Source organism: Solanum lycopersicum, chromosome 7, assembly GCF_036512215.1.
Source record: "Solanum lycopersicum chromosome 7, SLM_r2.1".
NCBI classification, from domain to species: domain Eukaryota; kingdom Viridiplantae; phylum Streptophyta; class Magnoliopsida; order Solanales; family Solanaceae; genus Solanum; species Solanum lycopersicum.
This window is the reverse complement of record NC_090806.1, coordinates 3,118,659-3,143,868: the sequence shown is the minus strand read 5'-3', so window position 1 is coordinate 3,143,868 and position 25,210 is coordinate 3,118,659. Positions and strand designations below refer to the sequence as shown.

At 32.0% G+C, this 25,210-nt stretch overlaps 3 protein-coding genes across 4 annotated transcripts; all 3 read left to right on the top strand.

The window, feature by feature from the left end:
• The first annotated feature begins 1,128 nt into the window (after window positions 1-1,128).
• LOC101267821 (pathogenesis-related protein PR-1-like) lies at window positions 1,129-1,896 on the top strand. Its single transcript, XM_004242628.5, has one exon. The coding sequence runs from the start codon at window positions 1,173-1,175 to the stop codon at window positions 1,719-1,721; it is 549 nt and encodes a 182-aa protein (XP_004242676.2). The 5' UTR covers window positions 1,129-1,172; the 3' UTR covers window positions 1,722-1,896.
• Window positions 1,897-6,658: 4,762 nt separating this feature from the next.
• On the top strand, window positions 6,659-7,369 carry LOC101267538 (pathogenesis-related protein PR-1). Its single transcript, XM_004242627.5, has one exon. It carries the CDS (start codon window positions 6,731-6,733, stop codon window positions 7,319-7,321), a length of 591 nt encoding a protein of 196 aa, XP_004242675.2. The 5' UTR covers window positions 6,659-6,730; the 3' UTR covers window positions 7,322-7,369.
• A 1,207-nt stretch (window positions 7,370-8,576) lies between these two features.
• LOC101267248 (putative lipase ROG1) lies at window positions 8,577-18,634 on the top strand. Of its 2 annotated transcripts, none has more exons than XM_004242626.5 (10): window positions 8,577-9,088; window positions 11,213-11,280; window positions 12,543-12,613; window positions 12,733-13,008; window positions 14,426-14,589; window positions 14,676-14,731; window positions 17,342-17,394; window positions 17,485-17,605; window positions 17,897-17,994; window positions 18,260-18,634. In XM_004242626.5, exons 1-10 carry the CDS (start codon window positions 8,745-8,747, stop codon window positions 18,329-18,331), a joined length of 1,323 nt encoding a protein of 440 aa, XP_004242674.1. In that variant the 5' UTR covers window positions 8,577-8,744; the 3' UTR covers window positions 18,332-18,634. The 2 variants fall into 2 exon arrangements, with proteins under 2 accessions (XP_004242674.1, XP_010323235.1); XM_010324933.4 differs by having other exon boundaries at window positions 17,888-17,994.
• Window positions 18,635-25,210: the final 6,576 nt, after the last annotated feature.

Sequence of the window (25,210 nt, the reverse complement as noted above, 5' to 3'; positions counted from 1 at the left end):
TGTACAAAATTAAATCTACTCACTAATTAGCATTTGAAATCATTGTCTTAACAATTTATATACGTACGAAAATATTCAAGCACAAGGAGTTATTTTTAATAACTATGTTAAAATTCTAAAATACAGTAATGATTAATTTAAAAAAAAAACTAATTATAATTATTTTCTTTTGTGAATAATACGTCATATCCTGCTGTAAAATATTTGTTTGGATAAGTAAATAATTGTGTTCTTTCTTAATGGATACACAAGGTAGATAAATTGCTTTTTTTTATTATTATTATTATTATTGTGTGTGTGTTTTAAAATCCAACAAAACTTTTTAGAAATTTTATATAGTTGAAAATGAAAATGTCTACACTTTTGTACTATATAAAACTTGACAAATTCAATGACAAAGAAAATGGTTTTACTTTAAATTGATGATTTTTTCTTCACTTTTTAAAACTTCAAATTAGTGAAGAGCATGTTATATAAAAAATATTCCTTAAACAAAAAAAAAAAGTCAAATAAACTATACATTTGAAGAATTCAAAAAAAGAAACCTCTTATCACAAACTTATTTTAACATCTTATATTCCAAATTTGTGTCTCATTCTTTCCCTTTTCCTCCCACACCCCCAAACCCAAACCTAAAGAAAAATTAAAATTTTCTTTTTAATTCTTAACCAGATGATTTATAGCCACGTAAAATATCTATATATTATTTTGAACCACAACTTTCAGATACCTTCTTTTTCCTTTCTTAATCTGTATATCCAATTAACATTATAAATTACGATATTGAAGAAACACATAAGAATTAGCGACGAAATACTTCTACCTCCAAACCACAAAATATCTATTGCTAATCCTATTTAACGATAGATTAAATACCAATTATAAATAAAAACAATGTCATCTAAGAATTATTTTAAAAATAAGAGGAGAAACAAAAAAAAAAATATTCTTATATATAAATAGTCAAAGGGGATTAGATTTCTTTAAACTAAATTCTTTTTTTTTTTCAATCTTACATAAACACAAAGTGTGGTAATCATTATCGAACATGGGTGCCACCAAATAAGTTTGACACTTTAAATCCACCAACTCTTTTTTTCTTTCATATAAATACTATACTATATACCCCTCCAAAAGTACTTAAAACCAAAAAAAAAACAAACAAAAAAAAAATGAATTCTTACTATTTTTTTGCCCCTCTTTTGTTACTATCAATTTTTTCAACAACCATCAATGCCCTCACTCAACAACAAAGTAACTATGCAATGCAAGCATACACAAACTATTACAAGAACAACAATAATAATTTGATTCAACAATTTTTGGCTCCTCAAAATGCAGCTCGTTCAATGCTTAGGCTAAAACCATTAGTATGGGACAAAAAATTGGAGAATTATGCAAAATGGTATGCAAATCAAAGAAGGTATGATTGTGAATTGCAACATTCTAATGGACCTTACGGCGAAAATATTTTTTGGGGGGGAGGGGATGGTTGGTCGCCAATCCAGGCTGTAGCAGCGTGGGTTGGCGAACGACGATCGTACAACTATGGTTACAATAGTTGTAGTGGGGAACAAGAATGTGGACACTATACACAAATAGTGTGGAGAGAGACTAGAAGAATTGGTTGTGCAAAAGTTACTTGTTATAATGGATTGGGTGTTTTTATGACTTGCAATTATGATCCACCAGGTAATTACATTGGTGAAAGACCTTACTAAGCATTTTTTATGCATTGAGTTGGTTTTTGTATTATTATTATTATTATTATTATTGTTTTCTTGATTTTTTTTTTTGTTTTTGTTTTGTGAGATTGAGAAAAGAATATTTTTCTCATTGTTACTTGATTAATGTGTATCAATAATGACAAGTGTAATATGATGATTTGAAAGTTAACTATTTTGTTTATGAGTTATGTGAATGTTGAAGGGTTTTTAGGTTTGTTTTGTATGTGTCATGTTTTTGTAATGAAGTTTCCATTTTTTTCAAGAATATAAGCTAGCCATTGAAAGGGAAATGAAAAAAAAAATTGTTTTCTCGAGACAGAAACGAATTTAGAATTTAAACTGTTGTACAAAATTTAGTTTTTTGATGGATTTTTTTTTATGTTTATACAGAATACGAGTAAAGCTATTAAATTTTGATAAATCTATAAATACTATACGCATTTGCTTCTATATAGTGTGTTACTTCTTTATAAATTATTAACATAAATACAAAATTTAAGTTGAAAAATTAAAATTATTGAATTTTGATAAACTCGAACCACATTCTTTCTATTGGTGTTGTAAGTTTGAAGACTTCAATTAAAAATTTAACATTTAGTAAAAAAAAATAGTTCATGTGTTTTTTAGATATCTAAAATAAAATAAAAAATATTAGGGAAAAAAAGTTCTCTTCCTTTATTTTTGCTAATATAACTTTTTTTTTTCTATTTTTCCATTTTATTTTTTGTTGTTTTCCCCTTTCTGTTTTGGAATGAGGTATAAGTCAGAACAACAGCTGGCAATTTAGAAAATTGAGGAATATTTGGGGCCAATTAAAAGAATTATAACATAGTCATAGGTTTTACAAAATAATATTTGTTTATAAAAACCCTAAAATAAAACAACATTTATTACAAAACATAAATATATTAAGATATCTTTGTTTATAAACATTGGTTATCGTCGATGGTTGATATTCCTTCATTTTAATCTGAGGTTTCATATAGAAAGCATCACTCGTAGAAATAAATTTGGTAATATGTAATTAAATTTTCATCAAATTATAATGCACGATTTAAATTTAATTATATTATAATACGAGATCGGATACTAAAAAACAAATAAAAATATATTTCTTTGTTTAATATATTGTTATCTATAACATCAATAATCTAACGATAAACCGACCAAATGCCAGACTAATTAAGAGCAGACTTCTTGAAGGCTATGCTCCTTTAATTTTTCTAGATATGATAATAATAATTAATAATATAAGTTAGGGTTTCCAACTTTTAATTTAAAAAATAATGTATTTTCTTATTCTCGTTTTTTAATTAAAGATTTTGAGTTCGAACTTTAAAAAATGTAGAATTTTGAATATATTTCTTATAAAGAACGTTTCTTCATTATACATTCTTTATTATAAAATCTAAATTATATGAATCTGAATTAAAAGTCTTATCAAATACCAAGTTTCACATGTTTATATATATATGAAGAACGTTCTTCATTATACGTGTGTATATATATATATATATATATATATATATATATATATGAAGAACGTTCTTCATTATACGTTCTTTATTAGAAGATCTAAATTATATAAATCTGAATTAATCATCTTATATATATATATATATATATATATATATATATATATATATATATATATATATATATATATATATATATATTTCTTTTCTCTTTTTTTTTTAATTTTGTTTTTATTTGATTGTTATTTCATTTTCATAATTATTATGTAGACCCAATAAAAGACAAAGTGAGAACTTATTTTTGTGGTAGAAATAAATACCACTTGATTTTTTGTGGCCACATGTATTTCATATAATCCCTCTTTCAAACCTTTTATCCACAAATATATATATATATATATATATATATATATATATATATATATATATATATTTTTTTTCTTCTAACTCTTCATGCAATTAAAATAAATCCAACCAGAAAATGATATTTTATATCAAGTTGTTGAAAAATTACCTGCAGGTGCATTTTAATTATTTATCGAGTATCTGTTATCTCCCGACATTATACAGGATATATATTTGAGAGATAATATATATTTCTTATCAAATATTAATTGGTTATTAAATACTTATCCTCTGTTGTTATCAAACTTAATTGAATTTAATATTTTTCGATAAGTAATGAATGTTATTATTATCCATATGTCTAAATTTTTAGAATCATACCTCAAATGCACATGCTACAATACTATAATTTTGTAAGCTAAGTAATAATAATCATTTCCCATATTTTGGCACATGATACATAATTAATTATTTTAAGAAAACCAACTTATGGATGGATAATTATATAGTCCTTATGCACTCAAATTGGTCATAAAGACTCTTGGATACATTGTTATTAGAAATTTTTTGTGGCAGATGATGAGTATTTTTTTATTTTGAATTTGAGTCTTCAGAACGATATTGATTTTAATTCGATATATTTATTTTTTAAAGTGGTAATTCTTGACGTGAATCTAAACTTATCGAGTTCCAAAAATAACATCAAACTTCTAATATGAAATTATGTATAATTTTTTTTTTCGAAATTCAAGTTTACACCATCCTACTATCATAGGGCAATCGACTCAAACGCATCTAATGGGCCTAATTAGACTTTAAATTGGGCCTTCAGCTTGGGCTGGTTTTGAACCTCAGAAGAATGAAAATTGACCTAAATTCTTACTTCCAATTAATTTTTCATACATTCGAAATGACAGGTTTAAGATCATAAAATTCAAAAGGTAAATTTTATACAATTTAATATGGCATGTATATTATTGATTTAAAATCATAAAATTCATTTATTTATTTTTCATTCATAAACTTCATACCTCAATCAATCTAAGATAAGTGAAATAAAACAAACATAACAACTTTTCAACGGTTTAAAAAAACGTGCTGCTCAACTATGTGAAAGCTCGTAACTCAAATATTGCCCTTTCTTTCTCTTCTTCAGATCTAATGCATCAAACTCTCATAACGGATCACTCATATATTCACTTCGTATTGATATTTTACGTTTAGTGATAAATAATACATAATCTTTTTCCATATTTATCCCTACCACTGCAAAACGTGCCGGTTTTCTAGTGGTGCCATGTAGAAAAAAAATTTCAATGGCCCATTTGATCAGTGCCGATCTCTTATAACCGATTATTCTTGTGTCCATTTCGTCCTTGCTAGCAAAGTCGAGATATTCTAGCCTCAATAACGTAACAAATAGTACATCCAACCGTTGTGAAACGTGTCGATTTTCTACTAGTGCCATGTGGAAGTTTTATAATGGACAATTGTTGTCAAGTTCACGGACTCAACATATAACATGATGCCATAGCTCACGAGCAATTATTAATCAAAGCCATGACAAAAAATGGCCAAATATTTGCATAAATTGTCAAATGCCACCACTATATTTGTAATCTTTACAACCATACAATATTACTATAATTATTAGTCATGCCACATATATAACATGCAATTTTTCCATTAAAGGAACACTAATTAGCGATATAGGTATCAAGTAACGATATAGATATTGAATAATTTTATTCGACATTTTGTATATATAAAGGAATGGTAACATTAGTGCTGTTCCGATAAGCTTAGTTACTAATTTTATGGAGTATTGTCGCTACGAGATAAGGTAATTTTGTTAGTAAAAATATGGACAAATGAGAAAAAATCAATTATTATTTTTTTGCTCAATCGTATTTATATAAAATTTACATATTTAGAAATTATATAAAATTAAAGTAATATTACTCCCTCTGTCTCATTTTACATCATCTTTTACGAATTTTCTCTCTTTATTGAACTTATAACTTTAGAACAAAATTGTGTGATTTCATATAAATTACCTCATATAAAAATAAAATAAAAAATTTAAAATTAAATTATTTTCAAATATAGAAAGTTATCATCACCTTTGAGATTCATTTTAATTTATTTTTTAAAAAGTATGTCACATTAGACAAACTTTTAACTTTACCATTTCACTTGCTCCCATCAAAACTTTGGATATTATAATCATTCTTTGATACTCAAAAACTTCGTCCAAATGCTACCTGATTTCTCAATATTATATTACCAAAAATAAAAGAAATCTCAATATTATTATTAACCTTCAACAGATAATTTTTTTCCTCATTCACCAACAAAATATCAAAATACTTTTAGAAAAAATATATTTTTTTTTAGATAATGACTTACACACCCTAATCGATATTATTCAATAAAAAATAATTAAGTGTACAAAATATTTCACATTCACGTAGAGTTTTAAGAGAATAGCGTGAACTTCAAAAGTGTGGTGTATAGCTCCAATATAAAACAAATATTCCTAAGCCTACACCCTAATTGATACCATTCAATAAAAATTAATTTAGTCAGAAAACATTTCACATTCACATAGAGTTCAAGAAAATAGCACGCACTCCTAAAGTCTGGTTTAAAGCTCCAATTATATAAAATAAATATTCCTGAATCTTCACCATAATCGATATCATCTAATAAAAAGTAATTTAGTGCACAAAAGATTTCACATTCACACAAAATAGAAGAAAGTAACATGCACCCCAAAAGTGTGTTGTAGAGCCCCAATATAATACAAATATTCCAGGACTTAAATCCGAATCAATATTATTCAATAAAAAATAGTTTAGTGCACAAAGCATTTCACGTTCACGTAGAGTTCAAGACATGCAGTACTTCAAAAGTGTGGTTCATGTAGAGCTCCAATATAAAATAAATATTCCTGAACCTAGATCCTAATCGATATCATCCAAATCTAATAAAGAATAGTCTAGTACATAAAACATTTTATTAGGGACGAAGAAAATACCTATGCTCTCCAAAAGTTTGGTGTAGATCCTAATATTCCTGAACTCTTATATAATAAGACACTAGCCACATTATTCACTACTTCAATTCCCAAAGATATTAAAACAATCAACCTATCTCTCCATAAACAAAAAATAAATAAATATGAAGTCTCTATTAATCTTCGTTTTTCTTCTATTTTTCATCACCTCAATCCACACCCTTAAAATCCCTTCAAAATCATTATCACCACTTGATCAAACAAGTCTAAAAAACCTCAACAATGAAACAATCTACAAAATCTCAAAACAATTATGTTGGAATTGCTTAGGAGAAGCAATTCAATTCTTGTTTCATCACAATTTAGTTAGAGCAACAAAAATGGAATTACCCTTAACATGGGATTCAAATCTTGAAAATTATGCAAAATGGTGGGCAAATTCAAGAAGAGAAGATTGTAGACTTATTCATTCATTTGAAGAAGGTTATTTTAAATTAGGTGAAAATATTTATTGGGGTAGTGGAAATACTTGGACTCCAACAGATGCTGTTAATGCTTGGGCTGATGAGGAAAAATATTATGATTATGCATCAAATTCTTGTGTTGAAGGGCAATTATGTGGGCATTATACACAAATTGTGTGGAAGAGTACTAGAAAAGTTGGATGTGCTAGAGTTATTTGTGATAGTGGTGATGTTTTCATGACTTGTAATTATTTTCCTCCTGGAAATTATATTGGTGAAAAACCTTATTGATGTTGGATTAATGATGTTTTATGGTTATATACATTATTTTTTATTCAACTTGATAAATTTGTTTTGTGACGTGAGGTATTATTAATCAAGTACAAGTCACATGGTATTATATCATTTTCTTTTACGAACATTTGATATCTGAAATTTACTGGCTTGACTAATATTCAGTAGGATCGATGAATACATATTTTCATTGTACAAAGTCTTAAGAGGAAATACTAGCACACTCTATTGAAGAAAATTGATTTATCTCTACATTTTGAGTAGTTAATAATGAACCCTTATCGTTCTATCATATTTTTGGATTGTACAATATAGTACTTGAAATTCAATTTCTAATATGTGCTTCTTAAAGCTTTTGAGTTTTAGTTAAGAAAAAACATAGCAAGTGGAGTTTTAGTTATGAAAAAAGCAAGTGCACAAGTTTCTTTTTCAAAAATAATAAATTATATTAATGATGAATACATTTCAGAATAATTTTAAAATTATTTAAAAATCGTATCCTCTATATAAATTAAGTGTTATTTATATTAAATTTTATGCCAACACCTTCCAAATATATACCATAAATAAATATCTCCAAACAAAATTATCCATAATCACTAAGCCATTCTGTTTTCTTTAGCTAGTTTTTACCTTTTTTTTTCTTCTTTTAAAATCTTTTAGACCTTATTCACTTTATGACTTAATATAGGTATTGTCCTAAAACCTATTTTTAATAAGAGATATATTATTATTCCATTTTTATATAATTTTTTAATTGTATAGTATCTTAAAATTATGAAGTCTTTCTTTGTCATTTGTTTGTAATACAATGTGTTGGATGATATTGTATAAAATTTTATCTACTAATACAAACTTATGCCTAATACCACAAAGATGTAATTCTATACTATAAATTTCTTAAAATATAATGTTAAAAAGTCGAATATTTCAAATATAACTTATACCTTCTGACATTAGTTCATTATTCACACTTCTTAAATAATAACGTTCTAATGGCTCCACCTCTTTCTATACCACATAACTTGTGGCTTTTATACTATAAATTTCTTAAATCATAATGTTATAAAATTAAATATACCAAATATAACTTATAACTTGTCACATTAATACATTATACAAACTTCTTAAATTAGAACATTCTAAAACTGAACTTACACCTTATAAACAATAACTTGTGATCCAACAAATTTGTTTACTTTGGGATTTTTTTTAAAAAAAATTAATATCAAAATAATTTTTATTATTACTTAGAAATGAAACAACACAAATTTGAGTTTCAAAAATTGAACTCAACCCCAAAATAGGGCATTCAATAAAAATGATGCCTTTGACTTTGTTATAATAAATTCTCATAAAAATCAATTCTTTTGCTACTTTTACTCTTTCTTGATGCCCATTTTTTCTCGATCGTTCACCTATGATCACCAAAATTAAGCAACCCTTTAAGCCCAAGATCCCAATATCAATAACAACTTCAGTCCCACAGTTATCTGGCTCAGTTTTGAGTTTTTTTTCAAAGTCAAAATCAAGATTTGACAATAAGGGTGTCAATAATTGTAGGCTGTTGTGGGTGGATGAGAAAGGGGAAATGGAATTACTGAGGAAATTAAGCAGAGGGTGTTTCAGAAATAGTCTTAAGAAGGGTCAGAAGGTTAAAATTGAGTCAGTTAATGATGGTGAAGATGTGTTTGATGCAGCTTCAGCTAGGGCTAAGTTGCAGCCTGAGCATCTTGTTGTCATGGTCAATGGGCTTGTTGGGAGGTAAAAAGATTGATTTTTTTCTTCCCTTCTCTTTGGAGCTTGTTGATGTTTTTGAGGAATTTGCTTAATTGTGAAATAGTATGATTTTCTTGATTCTTTTGTTTTGGTATCATTTGTTAGCTCTTGTGTTTAAGGATTTGAGTGATTATTATGGTAGCCTGGAACTAAAGTTTGTTTCTTTTTCCTCTTTTCTACAGTTTCTCTTAAGTACTTAAAACACATTTTTGCACATTCGTGCTGAAGTTTATCTTTTCAATTGCTAAAACAGAAAGAGGATTGTATTCATTGGGAGGTAACGACAACATACTTAGTATAATCCCATTAGTGTTGTTGGGGTGTGAGGAGGGTAGTGTATACGGCGGCCTTACCTCTACCATAGAAAATAGAGAGGCTGTTTTCGATATACCCTTGGCTCAAGGAAAAGCCTTTCGAAATAAATAAATAACGGGAGTGAAGAAGTAATGGTGAAATACTAAAGAAAACATGACAAAACATTCTTAAAAGGAACCGTGACATTACTTCCTTGAGGAAAATCAAGTTCTCAGAAGTGAAAGCATCCAAAATGAATCATTTTTCAATTAGTGATGGAGAGTTAGATAAATATTGATGTTACTTCCTCTAGGAAAGTCAAGTTCTCAAAAGTTATCTCGATCCCAATCTTCTCTATCAACCTGTATATCATTATATGATCTTGATCCCACTCAGTGGCTTTCTGGTCATGAGAAAGAAACTTGCAATGCACATTGTTAAGATATGACTAGTTTAAAAAATGGAGCAACCAGAATAATTATCCCAAGAAAAGGAAAAGGTATCCAATTGTGCTTTTTTGTCTGAAAGCAGATGTCGCGAAACATAAAAAGTGATGTGGCCAAAAGCTGGAGTGAGAAAACAAGTGCTTGTCGCTAGCTGGAGACTTACGGGGACTGCTACATTAGGTCCATTATGCTCTTATTGAATGATGAAGAATTTGAAACTCAACTTACTTACCTTTCTCAGAAAAAGAAAGACTTTGAAACTCAACTTATGACCAGTTAGTAAATAGTAACTGATGAATGTCCTTGGATCTCTTTTACTACCTGCTTATTCTACTCCATTAATGCGGGGAAAAAAATTCTTTAATGTACTTTACTCTCTAATAGTTTCTTTTTTTGGTAGGTATGTGTATGTCATAGCTCCTTTATGAATGGTGTTCTCTTTCCTTTTCAAATCTTTTGTTTGGTATAAGGAGTGGAGAGGGAAGAGAAATATATTTCTGTATAATTAAAGCATAAAAGAAGTAATAAAGTGAAATGATTTATTGATGGTGTTAGCAATAGTATCTTTTGACTTCTATACAGAGGGTCCATGTTATAACTGCAAAAATTTCAAAAGACAATGAGAAATAGGTTAGGGGCCTTGACAAAGGGAATTACCTCCTATCATAAACTAGAAGCAAAAAGGCCAATCAAAGTTATATATGTAACTTACAAATTTAGAAAAACACCATTTTAATCAGAAATTGAAGGATAATGTTGGTTTTCATTGACACTTCCTTGTCATGCCATTTCTTTTTGAAACTTGTAACTTTGTATTCCTCATTATTAAAGGATATGTTGTCAACCTCCAAAAAGTGTGCTACAGAGTGGTATTAATTACAAAAAGCCTATGAAATCTGCTATATGTATTTCATCATCTATACTATGCTCTTTACACGAAAAACATAAGGAACTAATACAATTCCATTTGATCTTTTGAATAGAGTTGGATCTGCCTTAAAATTTCTACCATTTCTTTCCTTCCATAAGTTCCATGCTATTCTTACTGGTGCTAAAGTTATAGTGTAATAGGAAACCAAGAAAATCCTATTAGAACACTTATGTATATGCTTCAAAGAACCCCCCGACACACTTCTGATGAGAATTTTAGATGCATACTTTTGGAGTGCTACCAAATGTCATTGTAATGGTAGGTCTGATCTCTGGAGTTCATATCTATAACTGTGGTGCTTTCAAAATGATGCGCTTTGTCTTTCATTTGTCTTATAATTGTCACCTTTTCGGCAGGTATAAGTGGAACAACATCCTCTTTTTATGTTAATTCCAGTAATCCAAATTTCTTAATAGTTTATTTCTGCTGCCTTTGCAGTTCTGCAGATTGGAGATATGCCGCTGAGCAATTTGTCAAAAGGCTCCCTGAGAAAATTGTTGTTCACTGTAAGTCCAACTTTATTAATAATCAATTTCAGATTGCAGCCACCCGTTGTTACTTATTTGTGTGGATGCATCTTATCCGGTCCAAATAGCCAGAGTTGACATGTTCAGAATATCTTTGTTTCCTTTTTCTCCCTTCTATGGGGATTTTGTCAAATGTCTTCAATGGGTTGCAGCAGGGTTGTATCATTTTTGCCTTAGAATCAGAATTACTGCTGCTACTTCAGTGTAAGAATTTGTCTTGTGATAGTGTACACCAGATCTGGCGCAGCATAGGGATCACTACTCTACCACTGTGCACGGCAATTATGGGAATTTTTAATGGTAATTTAAGGTTGTTCCGAAAGACAACCATGACCCTTTGATGTTTTCATTAACGTAGAAGAAGAGGCTTACATTAGGTCTACTTGGATGAAATGCATATGGAATGTTTGTAGGAACTTTTGAAAAGTTCGTCCGTGTGATCTCATGAATAGGGATTAGGCGTCCGTGTTGAAAAATGTAAGTTCCTTGGTCTGTATAATTTGGAACTGGCAGAATACATAGATAGACACTTTAACTTGGGCTCAACTGGCAACTACACACCCCAACTTTGAAAAGGCACATCTATACACCTTAACTTGGTCTAAATTGACCCTGTGAACACTGAACACCCAACTTTTGGGAATGCACATCCAGAAAAGTGTGCTTTCGGGGCCAACTGAAACCAAGTTAAGGTATCTAGATGTGCATTCTCAAAGTTGGGGTGCCAGTTGAGGCCAATTTAAGGTGTCTATCTATATAGTATGCCCTTGAAAGTGGACTTTGGACATCAATCTCATGGTAAATGTGAAGCGGGAAGTTCTACTGGTTTACAATGGGCTATGTCACTTTAGGTTGTGACAAACTAGTAGGTTATGCATATAACTGTCTTGCTATATCAGAGATCTATAGTAGAAATATTGTTACACAAATATTATCTTTCCATCTAGTTGGGGTGATAGGTAGAATCTTCAAATTGTAGCCCGTAAAGCACTACTTAGTAGTTAGCGCATAACTGCCTGTGCTGAAGTGCTGTGCAAGTGAGGCAAAGTTCACATCCTGCATTGAAGCAAATTGTAAGACTGAAATACAGCTCTATTGTGCCTTTAATAATACTGTCTGAGATTTTCATTTTGTTTTTCTCTTTCTATGTATTTTGCGATGCAATTGATTGTTGCATATCTTAACTATTGAGATGAACTGAGGTTGTTTGAACTGACGATGATTATGTTGTGACTTGTCAGGTAGTGAGTGCAATTATTCAATGTTGACTTTTGATGGTGTTGACAGGATGGGCGAGAGACTTGCAAAAGAGGTACTTCGCTAATGACTTTCTGATTTTAATAGGTTCTTATTGAATGAATTTCTAGCAAATGTATGTCTGTTAGAATAAGTAATTTGAGGTTGAAAAAACCCTGCTGCTTTATAGTGCAGGTGGAGGATGTGATCAAACGGTGGCCTGGGGTGCGCAAGATCTCTTTTGTTGCTCACTCCTTGGGTGGTCTTGTAGCAAGATATGCTATTGGGAGGTTGTATGAACCTCCAGTGCAAACAGAAGTAGCTGGTCTTAATCGCTCCTGCTTAGTCAGGGAAGAGAATGTGTCTGACCAGTGTCACAAGCAGTCTTCTGAAGAAACTGTTGCTGGTTTGGAACCTGTGAACTTCATAACAGTTGCAACTCCGCATTTGGGCTCAAGAGGGCATAAACAGGTGTGTCATTATCTCATATTTTCTTCATTGGTCGACTTTTTCTCCTACTTTAGCAATTGCTATCTGCTTTTCGAACTTCATTGTAGTCATTCCACTTCAAATGCTTAATTACTGAAAAGTGAAGTTTAGTTGGGCAAGTTTGAGCGTAGGCATCTATCAAAAGCTTCACAGAAGGACATACATTTTGTGCCTTCCTTTTCAAGCTTTTTTATTGTGACTAGTGGATATTAGTTGTCAATTCAACTTTTTCTAGTTGGTTCCATTTTTACCGACTAAATAACTTACTAAGCAACTTCATTATAGAAAGATGATATCCTCAGTCTTTTTTTTGGGGTGGGTGGGGGGTGGGGGTGGGTGTAGAATTACTTTCATCCTTAACACTGAAAAAATTGGTCCTGTCCTAACTTGCGAGCGTAACTGTTTGAATTTTTTTTTCATCTTCTTGGTAATCAATCAACTATGCTTCAATTCTAAACTAATTGAAGTAGATTATTTGAAGTTTGTGCATTACTTCAGCTTTGATCAAGCCTACTTAAGTACAATGCTGAATACACTGTCTTCCAATGCAAACTAAGAGTCTCTACAATCTGGCATTTATCAATACATTGGGATATATGTCTGAAACCAATCTAGCAAAATTCATGGTAAATAATAGACCTACTGTATATTCAGTTTTAAAAAAATAATGGACCTAATGTAAGTCTAGCAATAAGAAAGACCTTAATACCTACTAGTTGATCACGTTGATGGATCATTTTCTCCTATTCAGTTTTATTCTTAGCTAAGTCTTCTTGGATCCAAGTGATTGGAGGTACTTTAAGATAAATTTCCTCCATATGAAATCTATCTCTTCTGCTTTTAGCACATTCAAATTTTACAATATTGCACATACAAACAATGTGTATTGAAGTTTTGGTAGGACATAGAAAGACCATCTTTCTCTCATTTATTCTTTATATGTGCTACCTGCACACTCTGTCAGATTATTTCATGTTTCAATCTTGTGTGATTGCACATTCATTTCATTAATTGGTATGGAGACACATTATTTTTAATATATGTGTTTCTTTCATTGGTAATTTGTTGGTTTAGAGGCCGCACCCAGTTAAACATTGTTGCTTCATAACCGTTTGTATTGAGCTTGCCTTTTACTTTGTTCTGTCCCTGCATATGGGATAGATTACCCATAACATTTCTCTATTTTGGTTATTATTTTTTGTTTGTTTGTAAGTTTGTGTTTTAAATTTTTATCGTTGTTTGGGACTGAGTCAAGCAACTATTGTTGTTTAAATTTTGATCAAAAGCTTGCATATCTCGATAAATCTGTTAACTTTGATCTCTTAATAAAATTTATTTCCTAGATCACTTCAGACCATACTAATTTTCCATTTCGTTGTAATTTCTCTGTTTTCTCCAGCTGCCACTTCTCTGCGGTCTTCCTTTGCTGGAGAAAGGGGCATTACAAACTGCTCACTGGATTGCCGGGAGATCTGGAAAGCATCTATTCCTCACTGATAAAGATAATGGGAAGCCTCCCCTCCTCCTAAGGATGGTCAATGATTCAGACGATCTCATGTTCATGTCAGTATCAATTTTAATACCTTTTTTGTATTAGAGGGAAGTGGCAAATGTATTATTATGTAACACCTCTTTGGCTTTCCGTGTAGGTCAGGATTACGCTCATTTAAGCGTCGTGTGGCATATGCAAATGCAAACTATGACCGTATCCTATGAGTGCAATTTTTCTTTTCAGGTTTCTTTTATAAGTTATATGCTTTAAACACATAAATACGCTCGTATAGTCTGCAAATTTTTCTGAAGGGAAACCTCAGAATAGTTATATTTGGGCTAGTAAAACTTTATAGTTTGGGATGTTCATTTGATTGGTGCTTCCTATCAAATTAGATGTTGCTATGTCAGTGGGGGTTTTCACAAATTTGATGTCATCTTGTAAAATTCTAATTCTTGAATACAGCCTCAGTACATGCTGTTAGGATTGAAGATAATGTCATTGTTCTTCCTTAAAGCTTCCACTAAAATTTTAGTGTCTAGGTCAGGGAATTTGACCTTTTTAAAATGGACGATGCTGGATTTGAGAAGATATTCACCCTTTAAATGCTCTATGATGAAATCTAAAAGTAGTGTTCATATGGATGTTCATCGATACACTATGCTGTAAATGAACCTTACAACAAAAGTAGACACCTGATACTGACAATATATATATATATATATATATATATATATATATATATATATATATATATATTGAAGATATAGTCTGAAATTTAGGTCTGAAACACCCCTTCAAGTGGACAACTAATTCTTTTTAGGCCAAGTACGTTAAGATATTTTGTTGATAGATGATAATGAGTTTAACCAACACATCTATTTTATGCCTATTTAATTGTGCAACTGTCTCATTTAAAATTTTAGAGGGATATTTTTCTTTATTTATGACTAGTATACATTACCGTTGGTTTGAATTTCTACTTAGCTACTATTCTTTCTGACTAGTCATGCCACTTGCTATTTTTCGTTAGTTAACTTGTATTTTATGTCGATTCCCCCTAGTGATTGAGTTGGTATATATTCCGGTTGTTTGTTGTTTAGTTTGTATCTACTTTAGTGGCTTTGGTGAGCGATGTTGGACTGGGTCATGTCTTCGGTCGGGGCTGGGGGTGAGGGGCAGAAGTGGTAAGTGGATTGAGGGGTCTTCTAGACTAAGAGTAGTGTTAGTCCATAGTTCTAGTGAAGATTCTCAAGAACAGAAACATTAACATGGCTTGCATCTATGAGACCAAATGGGTAGGTACCAAGCCTCGGATGTGCACGACTTTAAGTTGTGGTACTTAGGACAAGAGGGAAAAGAATGGAGTAGCATTTTAGTAGATAGGAACTTAGGGAGCAGCTGGTGGAGGTTAGGGCGATCAATGATCGGGTGATGACAGTTAAGCTAATCATTGGAGGCTTACTGTGAACATAATTAGTACTTATATGCTGCAAGGGGGCTTGGATGAGAGGTCAAGAAGCACTTCAAGGAGTAAATATTTGGATGAGGTGGTGAGGGGTGTACCACACTCTGAGAAGCTTTTCATTGGTGGAGATTTCAACGGTTACATTGGGTCAACCACTACAGTTTTGATGGTATGCATGGAGGTTTTGGTTTTAGGATTAGAAATAGAGGAGGAACTTCGCTTCTGGATTTTACTAAACCTTTTGAGTTGGTGATACCTATATCGTGCTTTCCAAAAAAAGGACCATGACTGATCGAGAATCAAATGGGATGGCTTGACCCCTGCTCGAACCTGGGAGATTGGGAGAAGTTAATGACTATGGGGGCTTGGAAGAGTAGTGGAAATACGAACAACATGTGGGATAAAACAACTAGTTGTTCTAGGGAAGCAAAGATTGCTAAAGAGGTATTAGGGGTTTAAAGGGGCGACTTTTTTGGCCATCAAGGGGATTGGTGGTGGAGTGGAGAAGTCCAAGGCAAAGTGGAAGCAAAGAAGGTTGCTTATGCAAAGTTGGTGGAGGGCAAAGACCAGGAGGAGAGGCGGACAAATGGCTTATGCAAAGGTGGTTAGACCAACTTTGTTGTATGATGACAGATGGTTTGAGCATGTGAAGAAGAGATGACAGATGGTTTGAGCATGTGAAGAAGAGATCTGTAGATGCCCAGTGAGGAGGTGTGAGTGGTTGGATATTGTAGGGACAAGAAGAAGCAGAGGTAGGCTGAAGAAGTATTAGGGAGAGATGATTTGATAGGATATGATGCACCTTTAGCTTATCGAGGAAATGACCTTAGGTACGAGTGTCTAGAGGTCGTGGATAAGGGTAGAAGGCTAGTAGGTAGTTGGGCGTTGTCTTAGTAATATTGTATTCATGTAGTCTTTGGCTTGGTGGTAGTCTAGAGCACCGTGTCTCTCGTAGTATTAGCCTATTCATATAGTCTTTGGCTTTTCATATCTATTATCATATGTTATTTACTATGTTTAGGTTCTCGCACCTTGTTGTTGATGTTACGGTTCCTTGCATATATGCTCCACACTGCTTCCCTATTAGTTGTCACCTGCAATATTTGGTTCATGCCTGTTGATCATCCTTGGGTTCATACTTTCCATCTCTTCCTTATATTGATTCTTCCACAGTAGAATTATCTTGAATTCTCCTTGAGCACCCTTGACTATAATCCTTTGTCTCAACGTTTTCCTGGTACTATTCGGTGCTATGTACCATGTGAAGCTGTAGGCCGTAGTTCTAGGTTTTACATGACATGGTTATATGAAATTACCAATACTATAGTTATTTTTATCTTTAACTCATCTCTAAGATGTTGTTGGATGGAGAACATCGTCAATCCGTCGTCAGGATGAACTTCCAAAGGTTGGTATTCAGTTGACTTATCTGCATTGTGTGTTCGAGTACTAATTTGTTCTTTTATGTGTAAATGGTTTTCTTTGCATTCTTCTCCAGTCTAACCTTCAAATAAAGGATCAGAAATACCCACATATCGTAAACGTTGAGCAAGAAACCACTCTGGATATCAACCATAAATTATCTTCACTGGAAGGGAAGAAAATGGCTGATTTAGAAGGTTTGTAAACCCTTTACTTCTATTTTTGTAGCATACACAGGCCCACTCAAAGGAAAAAAATATTGTAATAATAGTACGATACTTGCTATTCATTCTTTTGGCGTGCTGCTCCCGGAGATTTTAGAAGAGGACATTGTTGATTACGAATTAATTACAATTATAACATTTTATTCAGTATTCAGCTCTCTTATCCGTCATTTTTCTTCTTTTGGTAATAGTCTACTATGTAGCTATTTTGCACGATCTTTTGCATCGATAGGGTTCTCACATAACCTTTCTTAGCCCATGTAGAGGAGATGATTGAAGGCCTTACACAAGTACCATGGGAACGAATTGATGTTAGCTTTCATGAAAGCAGACAACGATATGTTGCACACAATACTATTCAGGTAAGCTTTCGATCCATTTTTCTTGCTGATATTTTCTCGTTAAGCCACAATGTTTGTTTACCTTATTATGTATTCGACTTTTAAATTTTTTTAAACGGTTAGACATATCAGGACTTGTAAGCGTTGCAAAGTGCTTTGTCTATTCTGTCTTTGTCGTGTTAAAAACTCCCCGTAGCAACTAAATTGTGAATTTTGTTTTACTTTCTTCCCGGAATTCCTTTCTAGCGTTCTATTGTGCTTATTTTGTTTATTTTGCTTGATATAGGTGAAAACTTATTGGCTTAATTCAGATGGCGCCGATGTGATTGAACATATGATAGATAACTTCCTTCTCTAATTGTCTGTCATGGTGGGATCTCCTTTCGATTTTCAGTAACACCTATGGACTCTTAGTCACAAGCATAGACGCGAATTGGAGCATCATCATCGCTAAAATCGTTGTCTTGTATGTATATCATGTGTGAATGTATCTTCAAAAACCTCACAAAGTTTTCCTTTTATCAGAATTTTTGTAACATGTTCTCTCATTTGTGCTTCACTTTATTTTGTTGATGGATTGATGGGATTTTGTATTTGTGAGTGACTATAATGGAAAGAAATGTTTAGTCAATTAATCAATCAAATAAATATCAATACCAAATTATTTGTGAGTGCTTGTATTTTCATATTCATTCTGCTTCATTTGGGCCAATTGCTGCATTGATAAACTGATTTTTCTTCCTATATTCATTTTATTTTCCTACCATATCCTCTAGATTTAACTGCTGCGATCCAAAAATAGGCTTGTAAATGTGAAAATATGCCTGAAAAAAATGTGAGACGATACGTAACTCTTGTCCAACTCATTATGGAGGTTCTCATAATTTTTTCAGAATTTTTTTGGATGCTACTAGGCGTCAGATCCATTGGTTGATATTCACACAAAATCAAGAAAGTCCTGTAATTTCTAAAAGATGTATGTAAATGAAAAAATATGCCTAAAAAAATTGATTGACTTTACGTAATGCTTTTCTAACTCATTTTAGAAGTTCTCATAATATTTTTTAGAAAACATTTTCGGTGCTCCAAGGTGTTAAATTCATTGACTAATACATACGAAAAATCAAGAAAGTATCGTTATTCCTAAAACCTGGCAAGTATATATGAAAATATTTTTGAAAAAAAAACGTGATTGTATGTAAAGTTTTTCCAACTTATTATGGAGGTCCTCATAAAGAATTTTTCGGTAACTTTTTGGGTGTTTTGAGGCGTCAGATCCATGTATTAATATACACGAAAAATGAAAAAAGTCACGTAATTCCTAAAAGTTACCTTGTAAATACAAAAATACGTTTGAAAAGAATGGTAATATTATACATAATGCTTCTTCAATTCATTATGGAGGTCCTCTTAAAAAAAAATTGAAAAACAAATTACAGTGCTCTGAGGCACCAGATCCATGAGCTAATAATTATTAATGGTGTGAGTTGCTCCCGAGGTGTAAACAAACGCATTTTCAAGTTCAAACGAGCTCCAAAGCGGAAAAATTGAATTTTATCGTTTTCGTGTGCTATAAGTCCATGAATTGTTGGTGATTTGAATTTCCCGAAACAAAATGTTCGAATTTTGTTATGGACGTCCGTTAAGAGCTTAGCAATGGACCCAGTTCGTCCCACGGGGAAAAGGGACGCATTTTCAAGTTCAAACGAGCCCCAGAGCAGGTAAATGCATATTTTACCAATTTTTGTGTACTATAGTCCATGAGTTTTTTGTGATCCGAAATTCTCAAAACAAAATGACCGAAAGTGTTCATAGACGTGCGGAAATACCTTAGCAATGGATCTAGTTCGTTCCGCGAGGGAAACAGGGACATTTTTCAAGTTCAAACGAGCTCTAAAGTAGGTGAACACAAATTTTATCGATTTTTATGTGCTATAGTCCATGGATTTTTTTGTGATCCAGAACTTCTGTTATAAAATGGCCGAAATTTTTCATAGACGTCCTTTAAGACCTTAGAAATGGACTAGAAGTTAAATGCAAATTTTACTAATTTTGTGTGCTATAATTCATGGATTTTTGTGATTTGAAATTCTCAAAATAAAATGGTCGAATTTTTTATGGACATTCTTTTAGACCTTACAATTGACCCAGTTCGTTCCACGTGGAAAACAGACATATTTTCAAGTTCAAACGAACTTTTACGAAGGTAAATGCAGATTTTACTAATTTTCATGTGCTATAGTCCATGAATTTTTTGTGAACCGAGATTTCCAAAATAAAATGATCAAATTTTTTTTATGAATGTCTGTTAAGACCTTACCAATGGACCCACTTTGTTCCGGTAAAACATATGCATTTTCAAATTCAAATGAGTTTCAAAGAAGGTAAATGCAGATTATACTAATTTTCGTGTGCTATAGTTTATCAATTTTTTGTGAACCAATATTTCCGAAATAGTTGAAAATTTTCATAGACGTCTGTTAAGACCTTAAAAATGGACCTAGTTCCTCTGTGAGGAAAACAGACATTTTGAAGTTCAAACGAGTTTAGTGATTCTCGTGTGCTATAGTCTATGAATTTTTTTTATTCGGAATTGCTAAAGTAAAATGACCAAAATTTTTCATGGGCTTATGTCAAGACGTAAGCAATGAACCAAGTTCGTTCTGCGGGAAAAACGGGTGCATTTCAAAGTTTAAACAAGCGCCAAAATAGGTAAACATAGATTTTGCTGATTTTCGTGTGCTGCCCATGAATTTTTTGTAATCCAGAGTATTCAAAATAAAATGATCGAAATTTTTCATAGATGTACATAAGACCTTAACAATGGATCCAGTTTGTCTCGCGAGAAAAACATACACATTTTCAAGTTCAAATGAGCTCCAAAGTAGATAATTGCAGATTTTGTCGATTTTCATGTGTTATAGCCCATGAACGTTTTATTATTTAAAATTTTCAAAAAAAAATGACCGAAATATTTCATGGACGTCCATTAAAACCTTAAAAATTGACCTAGTTCGTCCCATGGGAAATAGACACATTCTCAAGTTCAAACGGGCTCCAAAGCAGGAAAATGCATATTTTTTATCGGTTTTTGTTTGTTATAGTCCATGAATTTTTTGTGATTCAAAATTTCTAAAATAAAATGTTCGCAATTTTTCAAGGAAGTCCTTTAAGACCTTAACAGTGGACCCAGTTTGTTCCGTAGCGAAAATAGGAGCATTTTAACGTTCAAATATGCCCCAAAATGAGCGCATTTTCAAGTTCAAACGATACCCAAAGCAGGTAAACCAAAATTTCTGTAACAAAATGGGTGATATTTCTTATGGACTGTCTTTAAGACCTTAACAATGAACACAGTTCATCCCGCAGAGAAAATAGGCTTATTTTCAAGTTCAAACAAGCTCTAAATGCAGATTTTGCTGATTTTCGTGTGGTATAAGTGAATTTTTGTGAAACGAAATTCTCAAAACAACGTGGCCAAAATTTTTCATGGATGTCCGTTAAGACCTTAGCAATGGACCTAGTTCATCCCGCTGGGAAAATTGAAACATTTTAAAGTTCAAACGAGCCAAAAAGTATGTAAATGCATATTTTATCGATTTTCGTGTGCTATAGTCCATGAATTTTTTTTTGTGATCCAAAATTCCCAAAAAAAATGGCCAAAATTTTTCATAGACGCACAGAAAAATCATAACAATAGATCTAGTTCGTTTTGTGGGGAAAAGTGAGAGATTCTTCAAGTTTAAACGAACTCCAAAATAGATTATAAATTTTATCGATTTTCGTGTGTTATAGTCCATGGATTTTTTGTGAACCGGAATTCCTGAGACAAAATGACTGAAATTTTACATGGACGTTTGTTAAGACCTTAGCAATGGACCTATTTCAACCAGCGGGAAAAAACAGATGCATTTTCAAGTTCAAACGAACACCAAAACAGATAATGAATATTTCACCAATTTTCATGTGTTATAGACTATGTACTTTTTATGATCCAAAATTTCCCAAAAAAATGGTTGAAATTTTTTATGGACGTTCGTTAAGACCTTAGCAATGGACTCAATTTTTTTCGCTGGAAAAACGAACGCGTTTTCAAGTTCAAACAAGCTCCAAAGCAGGTAAAGGAAAATTTTATCATTTTTTGTATGCTATAATCCATGGTGTTTTTGTGATCTGGACTTCTCGAAACAAAATAACTGAAATTTTTCATAGACATCGTTTAAGACCTTAGCAATGGACCCAATTCATCTCGCAAGAAAAACAAACGCAATTTCAAGTTCAAACGAGCTTCTAATTAGGTAAATGCAGATTTTATCGATTTTCATGTGCTATAATCCATGGATTTTTTCGATCTTGAATCCTGAAACAAAATTGTCAAAAATTTTCATGGACGTTCGTTAAGGCCTAAGCAATGAATCAAGTTCGTTTCGGGACAAGACGGACGCATTTCCATGTTCAAATGACCAAAGCAGGTAAACATAGATTTTACCAATTTTCGTGTGCTATAATCTATTGATTTTTTGTGAATCAGATCCCAAAACAAAATGGCCAAAATTTTTATAGATGTCCGTTAAGACTTTAGAAATGGACGTACTTTGTCCCATGGGGAAAATGATGCATTTTCAACTTCAAACGAGCTCTAAAACAGAAAAATACAAATTTTACTGATTTTCGTGTACTATAATAATTCATGGACATTCCTTAAGAACTTAAAAATGGACGTAGTTCCTCCTGTGGGGAAAATTGGTACATTTTCAAGTTCAAACAAGCCCCAAAACAGGTAAAGCAGATTTTACCGATTTTCATATGCTATAGTCTTGGATTTTGTGATTCAAAATTGATAAAATAAAATGTCTGAAATTTTTCGTGGACATCCAGTAAGACCTAATTAATGAACCAAATTCGTTTCCCCCCCGAAAATAGATGCATTACAAAGTTCAAACAAGCCCCAAAGTAGATAAACACAGATTTTATCGATTTTCATGTGCTATAGTCTATGGATTTTTTGTGATCCAAACGTATTATCAAGTTTAAACAAGCTCCAAAATAGGTAAATGCAGATTTTATCAATTTTCATATGTTATAATTCATTGACTTTTTATTAACTGAATTTTCCGAAATAAGATGGTCAAAATTTTCCATGGACGTCCATTAAGACCTAAAAATTTGACCTAGTTCGTCCTATGGAAAAAGCAGACACATTTTGAAGTTCAAACGGGCTCCAAAGCAGGAAAATGCAGGTTTTACCAATTTTTGTGTGCTATAGTCCATGAATTTTTTGTGATTCGAAATACCTAGAATAAAATAGTTGTAATTTTTCATGGAAGTCCTTTAAGACCTTAGCAATAGATTCAGTTCATTCCATAGGGAAAACGTGCGCATTTTCAAGTTTAAACAAGCCCTTTAGAAGATAAACGTAGATTTTGTCGATTTTCTTGTGTTATAGTCCATGAATTTTTTGTGATCCAAAATTTTTGAAACAAAATGACTAAAATTGTTTATGGACGTCCGTTAAGACCTTAACAACGGGTCCAGTTTATCCTGCGGGAAAAACGAGAGACATTTTGAAGTTCAAATGATACCCAAAGAAGATAAATGAAGATTTTATCGATTTTTTATGTGTTATAGTCAATGGATATTTTGTAATTCAAAATTTCCAAAATAAAATAGACGATCTGTTGGGACCTTAGCAATGGACCTTGTTCATTATACGTGAAAAATGGGTGCATTTTCAAGTTCAAACGAGACCCAAAGCAGGTAAGCACATATTTGACGATTTTCATGTCCTATATATCATGAATTTTTTGTGATTCAGAATTTCCCAAACTAAATGACTGAAATTTTTCATTAACGTCAGTTAATACCATAGCCATAAATCCAGTTAATCATAAGAGGAAGATGAGTGTGTTTTCAAGTTCAAACGAGCCTAAAGCAGGTAACTCCATATTTACCGATTTTCATGTGCTATGTCCATGAATTTTTAGTGAACTGAAATTTCCAAAACAAAATGATTGAAATTTTTTCATGGACGTATGTTAAGACCTTAACAATGAATCAAGTTTGTCCCACATGGAAAAGGAACATATTTTCAAGTTCAAATGAGCTCTAAAGCAGGTAAATGTAGATTTTGCCAATTTTCGTGCGTTCTAGTCTATAATTTTTTGTGAATTAGAATTCTCAAAAAAAATGACCGAAATTTTTCATAGACGTACGGTAAGGCCTAAGAAATAGACCAAGTTTGTTTGGCGGGGAAAATTAGCACATTTTCATATTCAAACAAGTCCAAATCAAGCAGATACAGATTTTACTGATTTTCGTGTTCTATAATCCAAAGATTTTTTGTTATCCAGAATTTCTAGAACAAAATGACTGAAAATTTTTATGGACGTGCATTAAGACCTTATCAATGGAATCAATTCATTCGGCGGGGAAGATGAACACATTTTCAAATTCAAACGAGCCCCAAAGCACGTAAATGCAGATTTTATGGATTTTCATGTGTTGTAGTCCATGATTTTTTGTGGAACGAAATTCACAAAACAAAGTGGCCGAAATTTTTCATCGACATCCTAAGACCTTAGCAATGGACGAAATTTGTTCGGTGGAGAAAATTGACACATTTTAAAGCTCAAACGAGCCACAAATCATGTAAATACATATTTTACCAATTTTCTGTGTTATGATCCTTGAATTTTTTGTGATCCAATTTCCACAACAAAATGGCCAAAAGTTTTCATGGACGTCCGATAAGACCTTAACAATGGATCCAGTTCATTTTGTGGAGGAGAATGGGACATTTTTCAAATTTAAATGAGCTCCAAAGCAGGTAAACACAAATTTTATCTATTTTCATGTGCTATAGTCCATGAAGTTTTTGTGAACCGGAATTCCTGAAAAAAATTACTGAAATTTTTCATCGATGTTTGTTAAGACCTTAGCAACTGACCTAGTTCGACCAGTGGGGAAAAACAGACGCATTTTCAAGTTCAAGCGAACACCAAAAATGGTAAGTGAAGATTTAACCAATTTTCATGTGCTATAGACTATGAATTCTTTATGATTCAAAATTTTCAAAATAAAATGGCCAAATTTTTTCATGGACGTTTGTTAATACCTTAGCAATAGACCCAGTTCGTTCCGCTGGGAAAACGGGCGCATTTTCAAATTCAAACGAGCCCAAAGTAGGTAACCGTAGATTTTGTCATTTTTCATATGCTATAATCAATGGTTTTTTGTG

Excerpts from the sequence above, each read along its gene's own strand:
- LOC101267821 (XM_004242628.5), top strand. The coding sequence starts at position 1,173 with ATGAATTCTTACTATTTTTTTGCCCCTCTTTTGTTACTATCAATTTTT.
- LOC101267538 (XM_004242627.5), top strand. The coding sequence starts at position 6,731 with ATGAAGTCTCTATTAATCTTCGTTTTTCTTCTATTTTTCATCACCTCA.
- LOC101267248 (XM_010324933.4), top strand. The coding sequence starts at position 8,745 with ATGATCACCAAAATTAAGCAACCCTTTAAGCCCAAGATCCCAATATCA. Across the intron at positions 13,009-14,425 it reads GCTCAAGAGGGCATAAACAG|CTGCCACTTCTCTGCGGTCT; the intron begins GTGTGTCATTAT and ends TGTTTTCTCCAG. Across the intron at positions 14,732-17,341 it reads TGCAAATGCAAACTATGACC|ATGTTGTTGGATGGAGAACA; the intron begins GTATCCTATGAG and ends CTCATCTCTAAG.